This window comes from Schistocerca gregaria, chromosome 3 (assembly GCF_023897955.1).
Source record: "Schistocerca gregaria isolate iqSchGreg1 chromosome 3, iqSchGreg1.2, whole genome shotgun sequence".
Lineage (NCBI taxonomy): Eukaryota > Metazoa > Arthropoda > Insecta > Orthoptera > Acrididae > Schistocerca > Schistocerca gregaria.
Genome location: NC_064922.1, coordinates 723,448,800 through 723,463,911, shown reverse-complemented (window position 1 = coordinate 723,463,911; position 15,112 = coordinate 723,448,800). Strand labels below are relative to the sequence as shown.

The window sequence follows — 15,112 nt, the reverse complement described above, 5'->3', positions numbered from 1 at the left end:
CCTCCCTGACAGGAAATCACAAATCCAGTCGCACAACTGAGATGATACTCCCTAGGCACACAATTCAATCAAAAGTCACTTGTAAGGAAGGGTATCGAAAGCTTTCTGGAAATCTAAAAAAATATGGGATCAAAATGACAGCCCGTCAGTAGCATTCTTTCCTTCACGAGAATAAAGAGGTAGTTGTTTTTCACAAGAATAATAGTTTCTGAATCCATGCTGGCTATTTGTCAAGAAATTGTTTTCATTGAGGTGATTCATTCTGTCCGAGCACAGTATATGTTGCAAAATTCTACTGCAAATTGACTTTAGTGATATGGGTCTGTAATTCAGCAGATTATTCCTATTTCTTTTCCTGGGTATTTGTGTGACTCTCCAGTGTCTGGGTAGAGATCTTTCCAGAAGTGAGCAGTTGTGTGATGGTAAAGTATGGAGCTATTGTATCAACATAATGTGAAAGAAACCTGACTGGTATACAAGCTGGACCAGAAGCCTTGCTTCTCTGAAATGTTTTAAGCTGTTTCACTACACCAAGGATATCTATTTCTAAGTTACTCATGTAGGCAGTTGTTCATTATTTGAATTCTCGAATATTTACTTCGCCTTCTTTTGTGAAGGAATTTTCGAAAACTATTTAGCATCTCTGCTTTAGGGGTGCTGTCATCAGTAACATCAACATTGTTACTGCGCAGTGAAGGTATTGATTGTGTTTTGGCATTGTTGTACTGCATATGACCGTACTCTCTTTGCGTTTTAAGGAAGGTTTTGAGGTAGTTTTGCTATGGGAACTACTAAAAGCATCTCACATTGAAGTTCACGCTAAACTTCAAGCTTCACCAGTTTTTGCTTTCTTTTAAATTTGGCATGCTTTTTTCATCGCTTCTGCAATAGTGTTCTGACCTGTTTTGTGTTGCATGAGGGATCAGTACCACTCCTTTTCAAATTATTTGGTATATATCTTTGTGTCAAGACTGTTTCTTTGAATGTAAACCACATGTGGTCTGTGCTTGCATAGCCACGTCAGAAGGAGAGGAGAATCTCTCTTAGAAAGGTTTCAATCGAATTTTTTTTTGTACATTTTCAGACATATTTTGGGTATGTTTCTGTTGATTTTGGATGTTATGGCATCCAGTCTAGCTACAAAAACCTTGAGGTCATCAATCCCTCTATCTGTCCTGATGCTCCTCATTTGGTCAGGCGCATTTGTTGCTAAGAGATCAAGTATACAACCAATTACTCTTTGAGTGGGCTTTTGAAGTATTTGTTCAAAATAATTTTCTGAGAAGACATTCAATACAGTCTCAAACCAGATTCCATGCCTACCACCGATTTAAACAGTACTTTCGGCAACATATCAAGGTAGATTAAAGTCACCACTAATTATAATTGTACAAGTGGGGTACCAGTTTGAAAAGACACTCGTTTTCTGTGAATTGTCAGCAACTGCATCATCTGAAGTAAGGGGGGGGGGGGGGGGCGGAATGAATTATTAATTTGCGCCAGTTGTCAAGTAAACCTCTGTCCATACTAAATCACAGGAACTACTTACTTCAATTTCACTTCAAGTGTAACTATGCCACGACTGTATTTGACTTATCCTTTCTGAATACTGTTACATATTTTATAAAAATTTCAGCTGAATTTATTTCCATTTTCCTGTACCTACATTGATTTGAGATTCATTGCTTTCTGTTAGGGCTTGGAGCTCTGGTTCTTTTCCAACACAGCTATGACAGTTTACACCACAATATTGATTGTTCCTATGTCTAACCTCTTCTTGTGTTACTACCCAGTCTGTTCCACAAAGCACCCGCTACCTGCGCAGCTGCTGTCTGCTTGGAATAAATGAAAATCGGAATGTGAAGCTGAGATAGTGTAGCAATGGTACACTCACGAGGGTCACAACAACTTTGTATGGTACAGGTATGGCAAAACTATGCTCTTGCAGTATTATTTCAGACTTCAGCTTCTGTACTGCATGCTTTTTCTCTGACTCATCCATGTACCTTTTACAGAATGACTGTCATCTCATCTTCTTCTTTGTCGTGTACAGAATTAAGTAGTAAGCTCATTTATGTCATGAGTTAATGTATTGTTTTCAGAGAGATAACATAAATTATATTGATGTGCAAATTACACAATTTGAGAACAGCTAGGAATGTTGGAGGTAATACATAGTTACTGTTCATGTCTAGCCACTGCCAGGGTGTGAAACCATATCTACAGTAAAGAAATTTTCCATTTATGGCATTACTAGAAAATTTTTCAGATTTATCAGACATAATAAACTTATGATTCTATTTGTTAATACAAAGTTTTTATTATGCTGTATAACTGCATTCTTAAAATTAATGGAATGTATACATCTATGAATTATTGATATAGAGTGATTGAGCGTGTGTGTGTGTGTGTGTGTGTGTGTGTGTGTGTGTGTGTGTGTGTGTGTGTGTGTGTGTGTGTAGTCAAATTAGAACAAACTTTACTGTCATAATGTAGATACAGTCAGCAAATTTTTTTTTTTTGAACTAATACTGCAGAATACGATATTGCAGTGAGTGGCAAAGTCACAACATGAAATAAAAATATACGGTTAACTTTTGTAATCTATGTTGGTTATGCACGTGAGCTTGTCATTGTGAGAAAAAGCTTATCGGAGAATTATTGTCAGATCCAAATACAAATATAATGAGATGCTTGAAAAACAGTTGCAGTATAATTTATTTCCTGAGTAAAAGCATATGGTGTCGTCATGAGTGAGGTATGTAAGGTGTTAAGAGGATGACATTTTTGGGCACTATGAATGTATCTGATGCTATGATGATGTACTGGGATTTATAAATTACTTATAACAAAAGTAACTTCTAATTGAGAAAAGACAAATAACTTGTAGAAATGTTTGATACGCCACTGAATGCAGCACATCTTCAAGTTTTATTCCTGCCTAACATTGTCAGGTGGCATGCGCAATGTTGTTTACGGTTTCATGAATCCAGATCTACTACTACATTTCAGAGAGAATTCATGCTTAAATATTACAAGCCACCACCTCAAAAACAAACTGTTATTAGTTGGTACAATCATTTCACCAAAACTGACAGTGTTTCACATTGGATGCCGAGTCCAGGTCGGCCAGCAGTCTCTGACACAGCAATTGGCCAAGTTCCTTACATTTGTAGCCCAGGTAAATCAACAAGATGTGCCAGTATAGGATTGAATATGCCTAGTGTTACAGTGTGGGGGGTATTACTAAAATTCCTGTCATTTAAACCCTATAAACTGGAACTGCTGCTAGCTTTAAGAGGTTGTGTAGAAATGTTTAATAAACTGCAGACTGATTTACTTAATAAAATTGTATTCAGTGACAAAAACCTTCTTCCATACCTGCCATAAAGTGGATCTGCCTAATATTTGGATACAAGATGAGCAGAAACTATGTCAAGTAATCGAAGATGTATGGGACTCGCTGAAGGTAAATTTTCTTGACTGTAAGCTGCAACAACTTTTATAGTCCTTTTTTGACGAGTCAGCGCACCGCCACATTATAATCATGAATTTTTCACATATCTCCGCAGGAATGTTTGGACTGAATGTGATGGAATGATGACCTGGGCAGCATGATCACCTGATTTAACCCCAATGGACTTCCGTGCATGGGGTTACATTAAAGAAGGAGCATTTGTTCCTCTACTTCCGTGAAATGCCGACGAGCTGTGACAACGGAAAACACAAGCAGTTTTCAAGTCTGGCAGGGCACTAGGAGCCTTGTGATCTGCCTCTGGTACCTTCCTACCCTGTCAGAACAGCATGCATAAAACACCTGCACCGTCTACATTCAGTTTGTTAGTGTTCTGATTGGATGTGGTAAAATATTTCACAGCAAACGTGTATTTGTGGAAAGTCAAGCACGCCAAAAGTAGCCAGCTTCAAATCATCTATGATTCGTCAGTGGTTACAAGAATTTCCTGATTCCTCTACAGACAGAAGAGTTTCTCACTGCAGTGTATGCAACAAAGACATAAGTAAAATGTTAACCTTTTATCTCCTACGTCTACTCGGAGAACAGTGATGCCACTGTCTTTTCCCTGAGTTAACTTGGGCCAGACACATGAGAAGGCAAAAATATTGTTCTTAAATCCTTAATGTAGGTTAATTTTGCTAAGTAGATCTCATATGTAAATTCTTCCACAAAATGTTTCTAATTTTTTTGTTTGTTTGTAGGTACGTTCTGAACAGAGGTCACAAATAAGTCAGCACATTGTAGGGACTAAACACCAGGCAAATTAAAAACAAATAAATCAAACTTGGAACAAAAATTTGTAAATAAACCAAATGCAACAAGCAAATATGAATTTCACCTTGACCTCCGCGAGGCATTGTTGCAGCAAACGGACCATTCAATGCAGTTGAAAATAGCCAGTTCGAAAGTTTTCTAAAGAAATACTGTCACTGCAGCATTCCATCAGAATCTAAACTCAGAAAGAACTATTTACATACTTTACATGAAAATACATTGAGCAGGATAAGGGGAGATATAGGCGATTCATACATGTGGACCTCTGTCGATGTGACAACTGACAGACAGTGTCTACATGTGGCTTAATTTGATTGCTGGAAACTTAGACCCTGATGTGGAATGCTCATTCTCGGCATATAAGATGCTATTAACAGACAAGAGGTGCAGTTTCTCAACAGAAAATTTGAAGAACGTGTTAGTTATTTACTGTGACTAAGTATGAACATGGATTATAACGTAATGTGGATTTTTGTCAATCTTTTTATCTTTTTAGACTAAAAATGTCACATTTTGGTCACCTTTTTTCTGATTTTTATAACCTATTTTTGTAAGTGATAGAATGTGTTTTAGGTACCCAATTGAAAACCTTTAGAACCTGAAAGTCTGAGGTTCAATGATGATAATGAAGTAGCTGACTACAAATAATAAACAACAAAATTAAATTGAGGCAACTGTGCACATGATTACACCACTAAAATTACTGGAAAATGGGTCGTTACTGCAGGAGAAAATATATAATATTCACACTTTGACTGGCAACTATATACAATACAAAACTGAGATGAATTTTAAAAATTGATATTTAGAGCAAGAATTTTATGGTTTGAATGTATCTTAATTTGAGATAGGCTAAAACAGGAAGCTAGTTACTTCAAACTTAAGATTTTTGTGCATAATTATATTACTGAGAATCACTTCCATATCTGAGAACTTTTAAGTGCATCCTCTTACTGCCTATATGTATCTCCAAGTATTATTTCCTCCCCCCATGAACCATGGACCTTGCCGTTGGTGGGGAGGCTTGCGTGCCTCAGCGATACAGATGGCCGTACCGTAGGTGCAACCACAACGGAGGGGTATCTGTTGAGAGGCCAGACAAACGTGTGGTTCCTGAAGAGGGGCAGCAGCCTTTTCAGTAGTTGCAGGGGCAACAGTCTGGATGATTGACTGATCTGGCCTTGCAACATTAACCAAAACGGCCTTGCTGTGCTGGTACTGCGAACGGCTGAAAGCAAGGGGAAACTACAGCCGTAATTTTTCCCGAGGACATGCAGCTTTACTGTATGATTAAATGATGATGGCATCCTCTTGGGTAAAATATTCCGGAGGTAAAATAGTCCCCCATTCGGATCTCCGGGCGGGGACTACTCAGGAGGATGTCGTTATCAGGAGAAAGAAAACTGGCGTTCTACGGATCGGAGCGTGGAATGTCAGATCCCTTAATCGGGCAGGTAGGTTAGAAAATTTAAAAAGGGAAATGGATAGGTTAAAGTTAGATATAGTGGGAATTAGTGAAGTTCGGTGGCAGGAGGAACAAGACTTCTGGTCAGGTGACTACAGGGTTATAAACACAAAATCAAATAGGGGTAATGCAGGAGTAGGTTTAATAATGAATAGGAAAATAGGAATGCGGGTAAGCTACTACAAACAGCATAGTGAACGCATTATTGTGGCCAAGATAGATACGAAGCCCACACCTACTACAGTAGTACAAGTTTATATGCCAACTAGCTCTGCAGATGATGAAGAAATTGAAGAAATGTACGATGAAATAAAAGAAATTATTCAGATAGTGAAGGGAGACGAAAATTTAATAGTAATGGGTGACTGGAATTCGAGTGTAGGAAAAGGGAGAGAAGGAAACATAGTAGGTGAATATGGATTGGGGCTAAGAAATGAAAGAGGAAGCCGCCTAGTAGAATTTTGCACAGAGCACAACTTAATCATAGCTAACACTTGGTTTAAGAATCATGAAAGAAGGTTGTATACGTGGAAGAACCCTGGAGATACTAAAAGGTATCAGATAGATTATATAATGGTAAGACAGAGATTTAGGAACCAGGTTTTAAGTTGTAAGACATTTCCAGGGGCAGATGTGGACTCTGACCACAATCTATTGGTTATGACCTGTAGATTAAAACTGAAGAAACTGCAAAAATGTGGGAAATTAAGGAGATGGGACCTGGATAAACTGAAAGAACCAGAGGTTGTACAGAGTTTCAGGGAGAGGATAAGGGAACAATTGGCAGGAATAGGGGAAAGAAATACAGTAGAAGAAGAATGGGTAGCTCTGAGGGATGAAGTAGTGAAGGCAGCAGAGGATCAAGTAGGTACAAAGACGAGGGCTGCTAGAAATCCTTGGGTAACAGATGAAATATTGAATTTAATTGATGAAAGGAGAAAATATAAAAATGCAGTAAATGAAGCAAGCAAAAAGGAATACAAACGTCTCAAAAATGAGATCGACAGGAAGTGCAAAATGGCTAAACAGGGATGGCTAGAGGACAAATGTAAGGATGTAGAAGCTTATCTCACTAGGGGTAAGATAGATACTGCCTACAGGAAAATTAAAGAGACCTTTGGAGAGAAGAGAACCATGTGTATGAATATCAAGAGCTCAGATGGCAACCCAGTTCTAAGCAAAGAAGGGAAGGCAGAAAGGTGGAAGGAGTATATAGAAGGTTTATACAAGGGCGATGTACTTGAGGACAATATTATGGAAATGGAAGAGGATGTAGATGAAGACGAAATGGGAGATACGATACTGCGTGAAGAGTTTGACAGAGCACTGAAAGACCTGAGTCGAAACAAGGCCCCCGGAGTAGACAACATTCCATTAGAACTACTGACGGCCTTGGGAGAACCAGTCCTGACAAAACTCTACCAGCTGGTGAGCAAGATGTATGAGACAGGCGAAATACCCTCAGACTTCAAGAAGAATATAATAATTCCAATCCCAAAGAAAGCAGGTGCTGACAGATGTGAAAATTACCGAACTATCAGTTTAATAAGCCACGGCTGCAAAATACTAACGCGAATTCTTTACAGACGAATGGAAAAACTGGTAGATGCAGACCTCGGGGAGGATCAGTTTGGATTCCGTCGAAATGTTGGAACACTTGAGGCAATACTGACCTTACGACTTATCTTAGAAGAAAGATTAAGAAAAGGCAAACCTACGTTTCTAGCATTTGTAGACTTAGAGAAAGCTTTTGACAATGTTGACTGGAATACTCTTTTTCAAATTCCAAAGGTGGCAGGGGTAAAATACAGGGAGCGAAAGGCTATTTATAATTTGTACAGAAACCAGATGGCAGTAATAAGAGTCGAGGGGCATGAAAGGGAAGCAGTGGTTGGGAAAGGAGTGAGACAGGGTTGTAGCCTCTCCCCGATGTTATTCAATCTGTATATTGAGCAAGCAGTAAAGGAAACAAAAGAAAAATTTGGAGTAGGTATTAAAATTCATGGAGACGAAGTAAAAACTTTGAGGTTCGCCGATGACATTGTAATTCTGTCAGAGACGGCAAAGGACTTGGAAGAGCAGTTGAACGGAATGGACAGTGTCTTGAAAGGAGGATATAAGATGAACATTAACAAAAGCAAAATGAGGATAATGGAATGTAGTCAAATTAAATCGGGTGATGCTGAGGAAATTAGATTAGGAAATGAGACACTTAAAGTAGTAAAGGAGTTTTGCTATTTAGGAAGTAAAATAACTGATGATGGTCGAAGTAGAGAGGATATAAAATGTAGACTGGCAATGGCAAGGAAAGCGTTTCTGAAGAAGAGAAATTTGTTAACATCGAATATAGATTTATGTATCAGGAAGTCGTTTCTGAAAGTATTTGTTTGGAGTGTAGCCATGTATGGAAGTGAAACATGGACGGTAACTAGTTTGGACAAGAAGAGAATAGAAGCTTTCGAAATGTGGTGCTACAGAAGAATACTGAAGATAAGGTGGATAGATCACGTAACTAATGAGGAGGTATTGAATAGGATTGGGGAGAAGAGAAGTTTGTGGCACAACTTGACTAGAAGAAGGGATCGGTTGGTAGGACATGTTTTGAGGCATCAAGGGATCACAAATTTAGTATTGGAGGGCAGCGTGGAGGGTAAAAATCGTAGAGGGAGACCGAGAGATCAGTACACTAAGCAGATTCAGAAGGATGTAGGTTGCAGTAGGTACTGGGAGATGAAGCAGCTTGCACAGGATAGAGTAGCATGGAGAGCTGCATCAAACCAGTCTCAGGACTGAAGACAACAACAACAACAACAAGTATTATTTGTTAGTATACTTGAAAAATTATGAGAAGCTAAAACATAAATACAAGACAGGGAATGCTGAAAGGGAGAGACTTGTGCCAAGGCCACATTTTTCTCTGTACTGTTTCTTCAAAGAACCACCTAGCTCATGTGTCGGTAATCACACTGGTAAAAGTTGGAGAAAGTGGTGAGATACTGCACTGGAATGAAAAATAGTAAGTCCTTTAGATATGTGTAATATTGATCTTTCATGTTTTCCATGTGTACTCTTTTAATGCATTCCTGATACCGGGGGGTTAAGTCACTATTTAGAAATCCCACTGTAGACTGCTGTACAATGTACCTAGTATCTGAAATTTCTTGTTATCAGTTTTTTTAATTACTGCTATGTATCACAGGGGGGGGGGGACACACTAGGTAGGTGATTATATGTTTTATGTAAAACCTACACTTGTATTATGTAAGAATAAATAAGATACTTTTTATAATTTAATTGTATTTAATTTTAGTAATTGCTGGAATTCACACTTTACTTTAAGCATTTTTCTGACATGAATAATTTTTCCATTTGTCAAGTCATATCTTTCATAAATTTAATCAAAGGGTGGACAGTATTTTCAGAAACTTATGTCTTACTGTGCTGAAATGATGAAACTAGTAAAAAGATCATGCTGCGGACAATCCAAATGAGGGGAAGAGTAAGGAACTGGCCAGTTGTTATCAAGTCTTCAAAGGAAGTACACGGAATACAAATTCATGACAGCCAGATAATATCTACAGTACACCAAATCAACACATTTGAATGTCAGTATGTGAAATGCATGGAGGGCCTGAAGATGCCATACTAAAGTGCCAAAACTGATTGTGAAAATAACAACTTCTGAAACTGCATGGCCATTTTCTTTGTTAAATATTTGAATAGGCACTGCCTTGCATCCACTATGGATCAATAGATGTTCTTTATTTTGGTATGCAGCCTGGCATTTGAACACACTTGTTAATGCAAGCTGCCACACGTTGTACAAATCTTATGTTTGTTAAAATCCTACTAGAGCCATATAGATGTACATGTATTAATACATATGGACTTATCATTTTAATGGTTCATTGATATATTAACAAAAATGGTAAGTAAATTTTTTATCTACTTTATATTTTCTTCATGTCTTCACTTTTCATCACTTAAATAGTGTACACAGTTATTGTGCCTCGAGTGCCATCTCACCATGGCCGAACAACAACCTCCTTACGGGTGGCTGTCACTGCCAGTATGCACCTGTATCTTTTACAGTTATGAACTATCTGACAATATACACTGTACTGATGTTTAACAGTATTTGGCATGTATTAATCAAGTATGTTACTACATTTTGCCATTTTACCCTATTTGCAAAGAACTGTTATGTGCCATGTTCTCACAATTTCCCCTCATGACAGATCTGGTGATGGCAACACTCCGACTTAAAAGACACAAAAACTAACAGGGAGGGAGGGAGGGAGGAAGAGAGAGAGAGAGAGAGAGAGAGAGAGAGAGAGAGAGAGAGAGAGAGAGAGAGAGAGAGAGAGAGGGTGCAGGCGCACACAATTACGACCACTAACCTACACAAAGATGTCCATTCTGCTGTTTTGATGCTTACAGGTTCTTGATGGTTGAGTACACTCCCAGAAAGTCACTCTGATGTGTCTCATGAATAGGAGGGCAGAATGTAACACTGCGACACCAAGGTGCCGGTATTCACAACCATTTCCAGAAAGAAGGTTACCAAAATCATGTCACATTTCAAACACTTGATGGCCATCTTCGTGCAACAGAGTCCTTTAGACCAGACCAATGGGAGTGCAAATTGTTCAGTTTGAAGAAGCTTTGTTACATAGAATTAAGGACAGTCTCAGCATCAGCACATGAGCTATAGCCAAGGAACTAAATACTTCCAATGCCTATGTGTGAAATGTCCATATCAGAAAGACATGCAACCACTCAAATATCTCAAGGTAAAAGACTTATCATCTAAGGACTGCCATTACCACGTGGAAATCTCCCAATGACATCAACACAAAATTTTAAACATCCTTACTTCCAAAGGGGTGTTTTGCTTACTGAATAGGCTGCCTTCATATAAGAAGGAGTTGTCAACAACCTCAACACCCATGTCTTGCAGTTTAAATGCAACTCGTCCGTTCCACTGTCAACAGAAATTTACAGTAAATGTTGGTCTGGTATTGTTCATCCACATCTAATTGAGATATATATTCTGCCTAGCATGCTGGTGGAGGAAATTTCTGCATTTCTCCGCAAAGCAGTACCACAAATATCAGAGAATGTCTGCTAGTTGTCAGGCAACAATTATGGTTCCAGTGTGATGGGGCTCCATCACAGTTTCTTGTTTGTATCAGAAAACACTTAGACCATGTTTTCCTCAAATTGTTGATCTGTGAGAGGTGGACCAGTACTGTGGCCACAGTGTTCTCATGACATCACTCCTACACATTCCTTCTGTGGGGTAGACAAAATCTTTGGCATATGACAGAGAGAGACTACAGATGAGCTTCTTTCTCATTTGGCTGAAGCTGCAGCCATTATTTGAGAAACACCTGGCTGTTTTTAGCGGAAAATCCTTAGCATGCAGATGTCATTTGTGCATTAACGTAAACAGACGGCATTTTGAGCAACATCTATAAAAATCATTTGTAACATGGTAGTCTGAACATTGTGTCTGAATATTCCAAGGATCAAAACTTTTAAAAACCCCCAGCAAGGAAATAGGGTACCAAAGAAATTTTTGTCACATAATAGCTTTTTTTCTCTCTTCTACACACTCAAAGTTTATATTCATAAGAACAATTGGGAAAGCATAGATTACTACTCACTACGCAGAGGAGGCACTGAGTCACAGACACGCATGAGAATGAATGTTAGAAATGTTCCATTTGTATTAATAGATCCCCCCCCCCCCCCCCCCCCCACACACACACACTGTATATTAATGTAAATATGTCTGTATTTGGGATGTTTATTTGAACTCTTCCAGAGCGCACTCAAGCTCAGGGAAAAAAGAAAACAAAGTGAGAAATTCTGAGTACTTTGGAAATATTCAGGTCATAGCATCAAGTGGCATTATAGTGTAGCACACAAAAATATGGCCGCCATGTCTTGCATGTTGCAGCCATACATTAAACTGCATTGTTACCTCTAATAACAGGAATAATATCGTGAAACTGACTCCTCAGCTTAATATATACCTAAGAATAGTCGCAACAGTAACAGTGTAACAATGACAGCTGAAATTACATTCATGGTTGAACTGCTACTTTAAATCATGTGAAGCCGAAGAAGTGGTTTCCCTGATGCAAGAGCCAAAACAACACAACATCTAACATTGACAAAACAGAATATTACATTCTTACCAGTCACAAAGTACTCAAAAAGATTTGTTTTATCCTCTTGCTGTACCAGTTTGTGGATAAAAACTCTATTCACATTGATGAATACAGACAGATTGCACGTTGTTTCACATCAATTATGCAGGACTGGAAGACTTAAGTTTTCCCCAGTAAGAGTTCTGGCAACAATTCAGTGTACTTGTCATCACAGCTAAATTAAGTTCTGATTGTGCAGTTTATCAACAGATGAAAGTGATATAAATACATCCAGTATACACCAATAATATATTTTTTAAGTGCCATAACAGCTTTTACATTTCTCAAGCAATCCAACTTGACCAATGGCATAAACATACAACATACAGAAAACATGCAATGTACAGAAGAAGCAACAAACTATCCATTTACAGTAGCAGATCTTTATTATAAATATTTGTACATACACCACAATCTTTTAATGCCACATGATGCATGTGTGAAGTCTGATGCTGTGGTAAGACCTGCTAACTGTAAGCATTTCAGTGAATAAATAACAAAATACACTGAAGGAAATTGACGCTTCGCACTTAATGAAGTCCTTCATTTTCACATTAATTTTGCAGTGCATAAAACAGTGTTATCTGCTGCCTTCAAAAGGCAAAAATTAATTCAGGGTTTAAGCTGCTTCACTGGGTTTGGAGTAATGTTGTGTGGCCACTTAAAATGTGCTTATTTATTTGGGAATACTGAATCACAATTTATTTCTTGTTTTGTCTGAATATTTTATCACCAATAAATCTGCTACCAGTAGAATTTGATTAAAGTTCATTAACGATCTTCAAACTACAAATCTTCCAAAAAATTTCCTATTTTTCCAATCATTTTTGTGTTGGCGGCCTGAATGCCATCTTCCTGCTCTTAAGAAGTGACCACTTGTGCCTCTTGATGTAATAGACAACACCAAGTAACATAGGGAAAATGAACAGCACCTGAAAAAATAAAAGTAACAACATAATGCGTTAACGATAAGCATAATTCTATGCAATTCTGAAATTATAAACTTCCTAACTGCAAAATAGTATAACCCAATTCCAGCAATACACACTGAAAACAACAATTATACTTAACTTCTTAACTTTGCTATCATACATGACAACCAGATAAAAAACAAATTGCTAATTTTGTACAAGAACATGTAACATAGAAGTTCAATGCACTGTCAGCGTCACTTACACTACTCATACTCAAGAGAATTTAAAATTACATTTGAGAATGATTGCTGTTGGTGGAGTATGTAAAAATGAATATTTACAAAACAAAACTTCGACTGCGGAGAGACTTTGGTCTGGACTTGGGTTTCACAGACATTGCTCTTTCATATTAAGACAGCCCAGCAAACCTAACAGGTGACTCAAACCTCCAATGATAAAATTATTTAATATAGTCTGTGGTGTTTTTCCAACTGAAAGAGCATATGTGGGAACAGTTCCGAGTTCCAGCCATGAACAGTTTTGATTTGTCAAAATAATTAACGTTTATGCACAAATCTGAAATTTCACCTCATGTGTAAAGTGTCTATTACCAGTAAAACTAATGATTTTATAATTACGAGGGTCATTCAGGAAACCAAGAACTTTTTTCCCCTACTGAAATTATTATTGCATTTAATTAAATAATTGTATTTTATATACAATTTTATACCCAAGCTACTTTTCTGTGTAATCGCTACTCAAATTTAGGCACCTGTCGTACCACTTACCCGCTTTTCTATGCCTTCTGCACTTTAGTTTCTGCCAATTTGTTGAACCACTACAACTAATAAAAGGCTTCTGTAAGTTCATGTCTGTAGTGTTGTCCACTCAAAAAATCTTACAATTTGGAGAATATGTGATGACCACTTGGAGCTAGGTCTGGACTACATGGAGGATGCTGAAACATTTCCCACTGAAAATGCTAAGCTGTGCCAATCCTGCTGCATGCATTATTGTGAAGGAGGATGGCTCCACTGGTTAGCATTCCCCGAAATCGTTGAAGCATCTCATCTCACAGTAGTTCGCTGCATTTATGGTCTCACCTCTAGGCGTGGAGTCACCATAGCCAGAATATTTCTGGTGCTCAAAATTTGTTTCACTTGTTTTGGTTTTGTTGGGAGCTGCGAATGATGTCATTCCACTGATTGGTGCTTTTGTTCTGCTATGAAAAGTGGTACGCAAGTCTCATCACCAGTGACAACAATGTGATTAAAAAATTCATCACCATCCATTTCACAATGACTGAGACATGTCAATGCAACTACCATTCATTTGGTTTTACGTTCATCAAACAGAATTTGAGAAAGCCACCTGGCACTCACTTTTTATAGCTCACATCTGCACTAACAACCTTGTACAATACAGTTCGAGACGTCTGGAAAGGATGAGCCCATTCCACTAATTGTGAAGCGCCTATCTTCTTGGAGTTTTGTTTCAATCCTTGTTGCAAACTGCATCAGTCAACTATCAATGGGTCAGACTTTCTGTGAGTTTAATAAGCTCATAAGACTGTGCACCTTATTCTTGGTACGATCGTAAATTTAGTCAAACATTTTAAAGTTGCACAGCTAAGCATTCAGCAATGTATTGGATCTTAGTTGCTGCCAAACGTTAGCAAATGAATACCAACATCAGTGATTGGTTGGTTTGTTGGTTGGGTGGTGGTGGTGTGACACAGTCACACGCCAAAAACTGTTCTACACTTTCCCTATGAACCTTGTGTATGCAATAATTTACATGAAAGAAACACTGGTAGCAGTTCAAGAGCAAAAGTGACCACTATGCATGGTGAAATGTATCTGGTGTCAATGTTTTGTCCACTTCTTAGTGCATTTCTGTATGCTACGCAATAAGAATAACGAAACACATAGCTGGTTAATCCCATAAGACTTAATCACTTGAATTATAGTGAAATATTTTCTTATATAGTTAAATATGTTCTCTGAAATTTCAATATTAGCTTTAGATTTTGCCTGCTGACTGGATGGCTGGTTTGGAGATTAAAGGGACTAAACTGTGTGGTTATCAGCAGATAGCCTATGTGCCCCAGGTTCCGTCTAGAGGAAGACCATCAACCATCCACTTTGTTCGAGGACGTAAATGTACTCTTAGATGTCCATCACCAGATGGTGAGGGCTTGTAAAATGCTCAAGGAATTGCTACA

At 38.1% G+C, this 15,112-nt stretch overlaps 1 protein-coding gene across 1 annotated transcript in view; it reads right to left on the bottom strand.

Moving 5' to 3' along the window:
- Positions 1-12,204: 12,204 nt before the first annotated feature.
- Positions 12,205-15,112, bottom strand: part of LOC126356124 (cytochrome c1, heme protein, mitochondrial) — a 56,120-nt gene continuing 53,212 nt past the window's right edge. Inside the window, exon 8 of the mRNA XM_050006832.1 lies at positions 12,205-12,906. Coding sequence (XP_049862789.1) covers positions 12,796-12,906 — 111 coding nt within the window. The 3' untranslated portion in view covers positions 12,205-12,795. The remainder of the gene's footprint in view (positions 12,907-15,112) is intronic.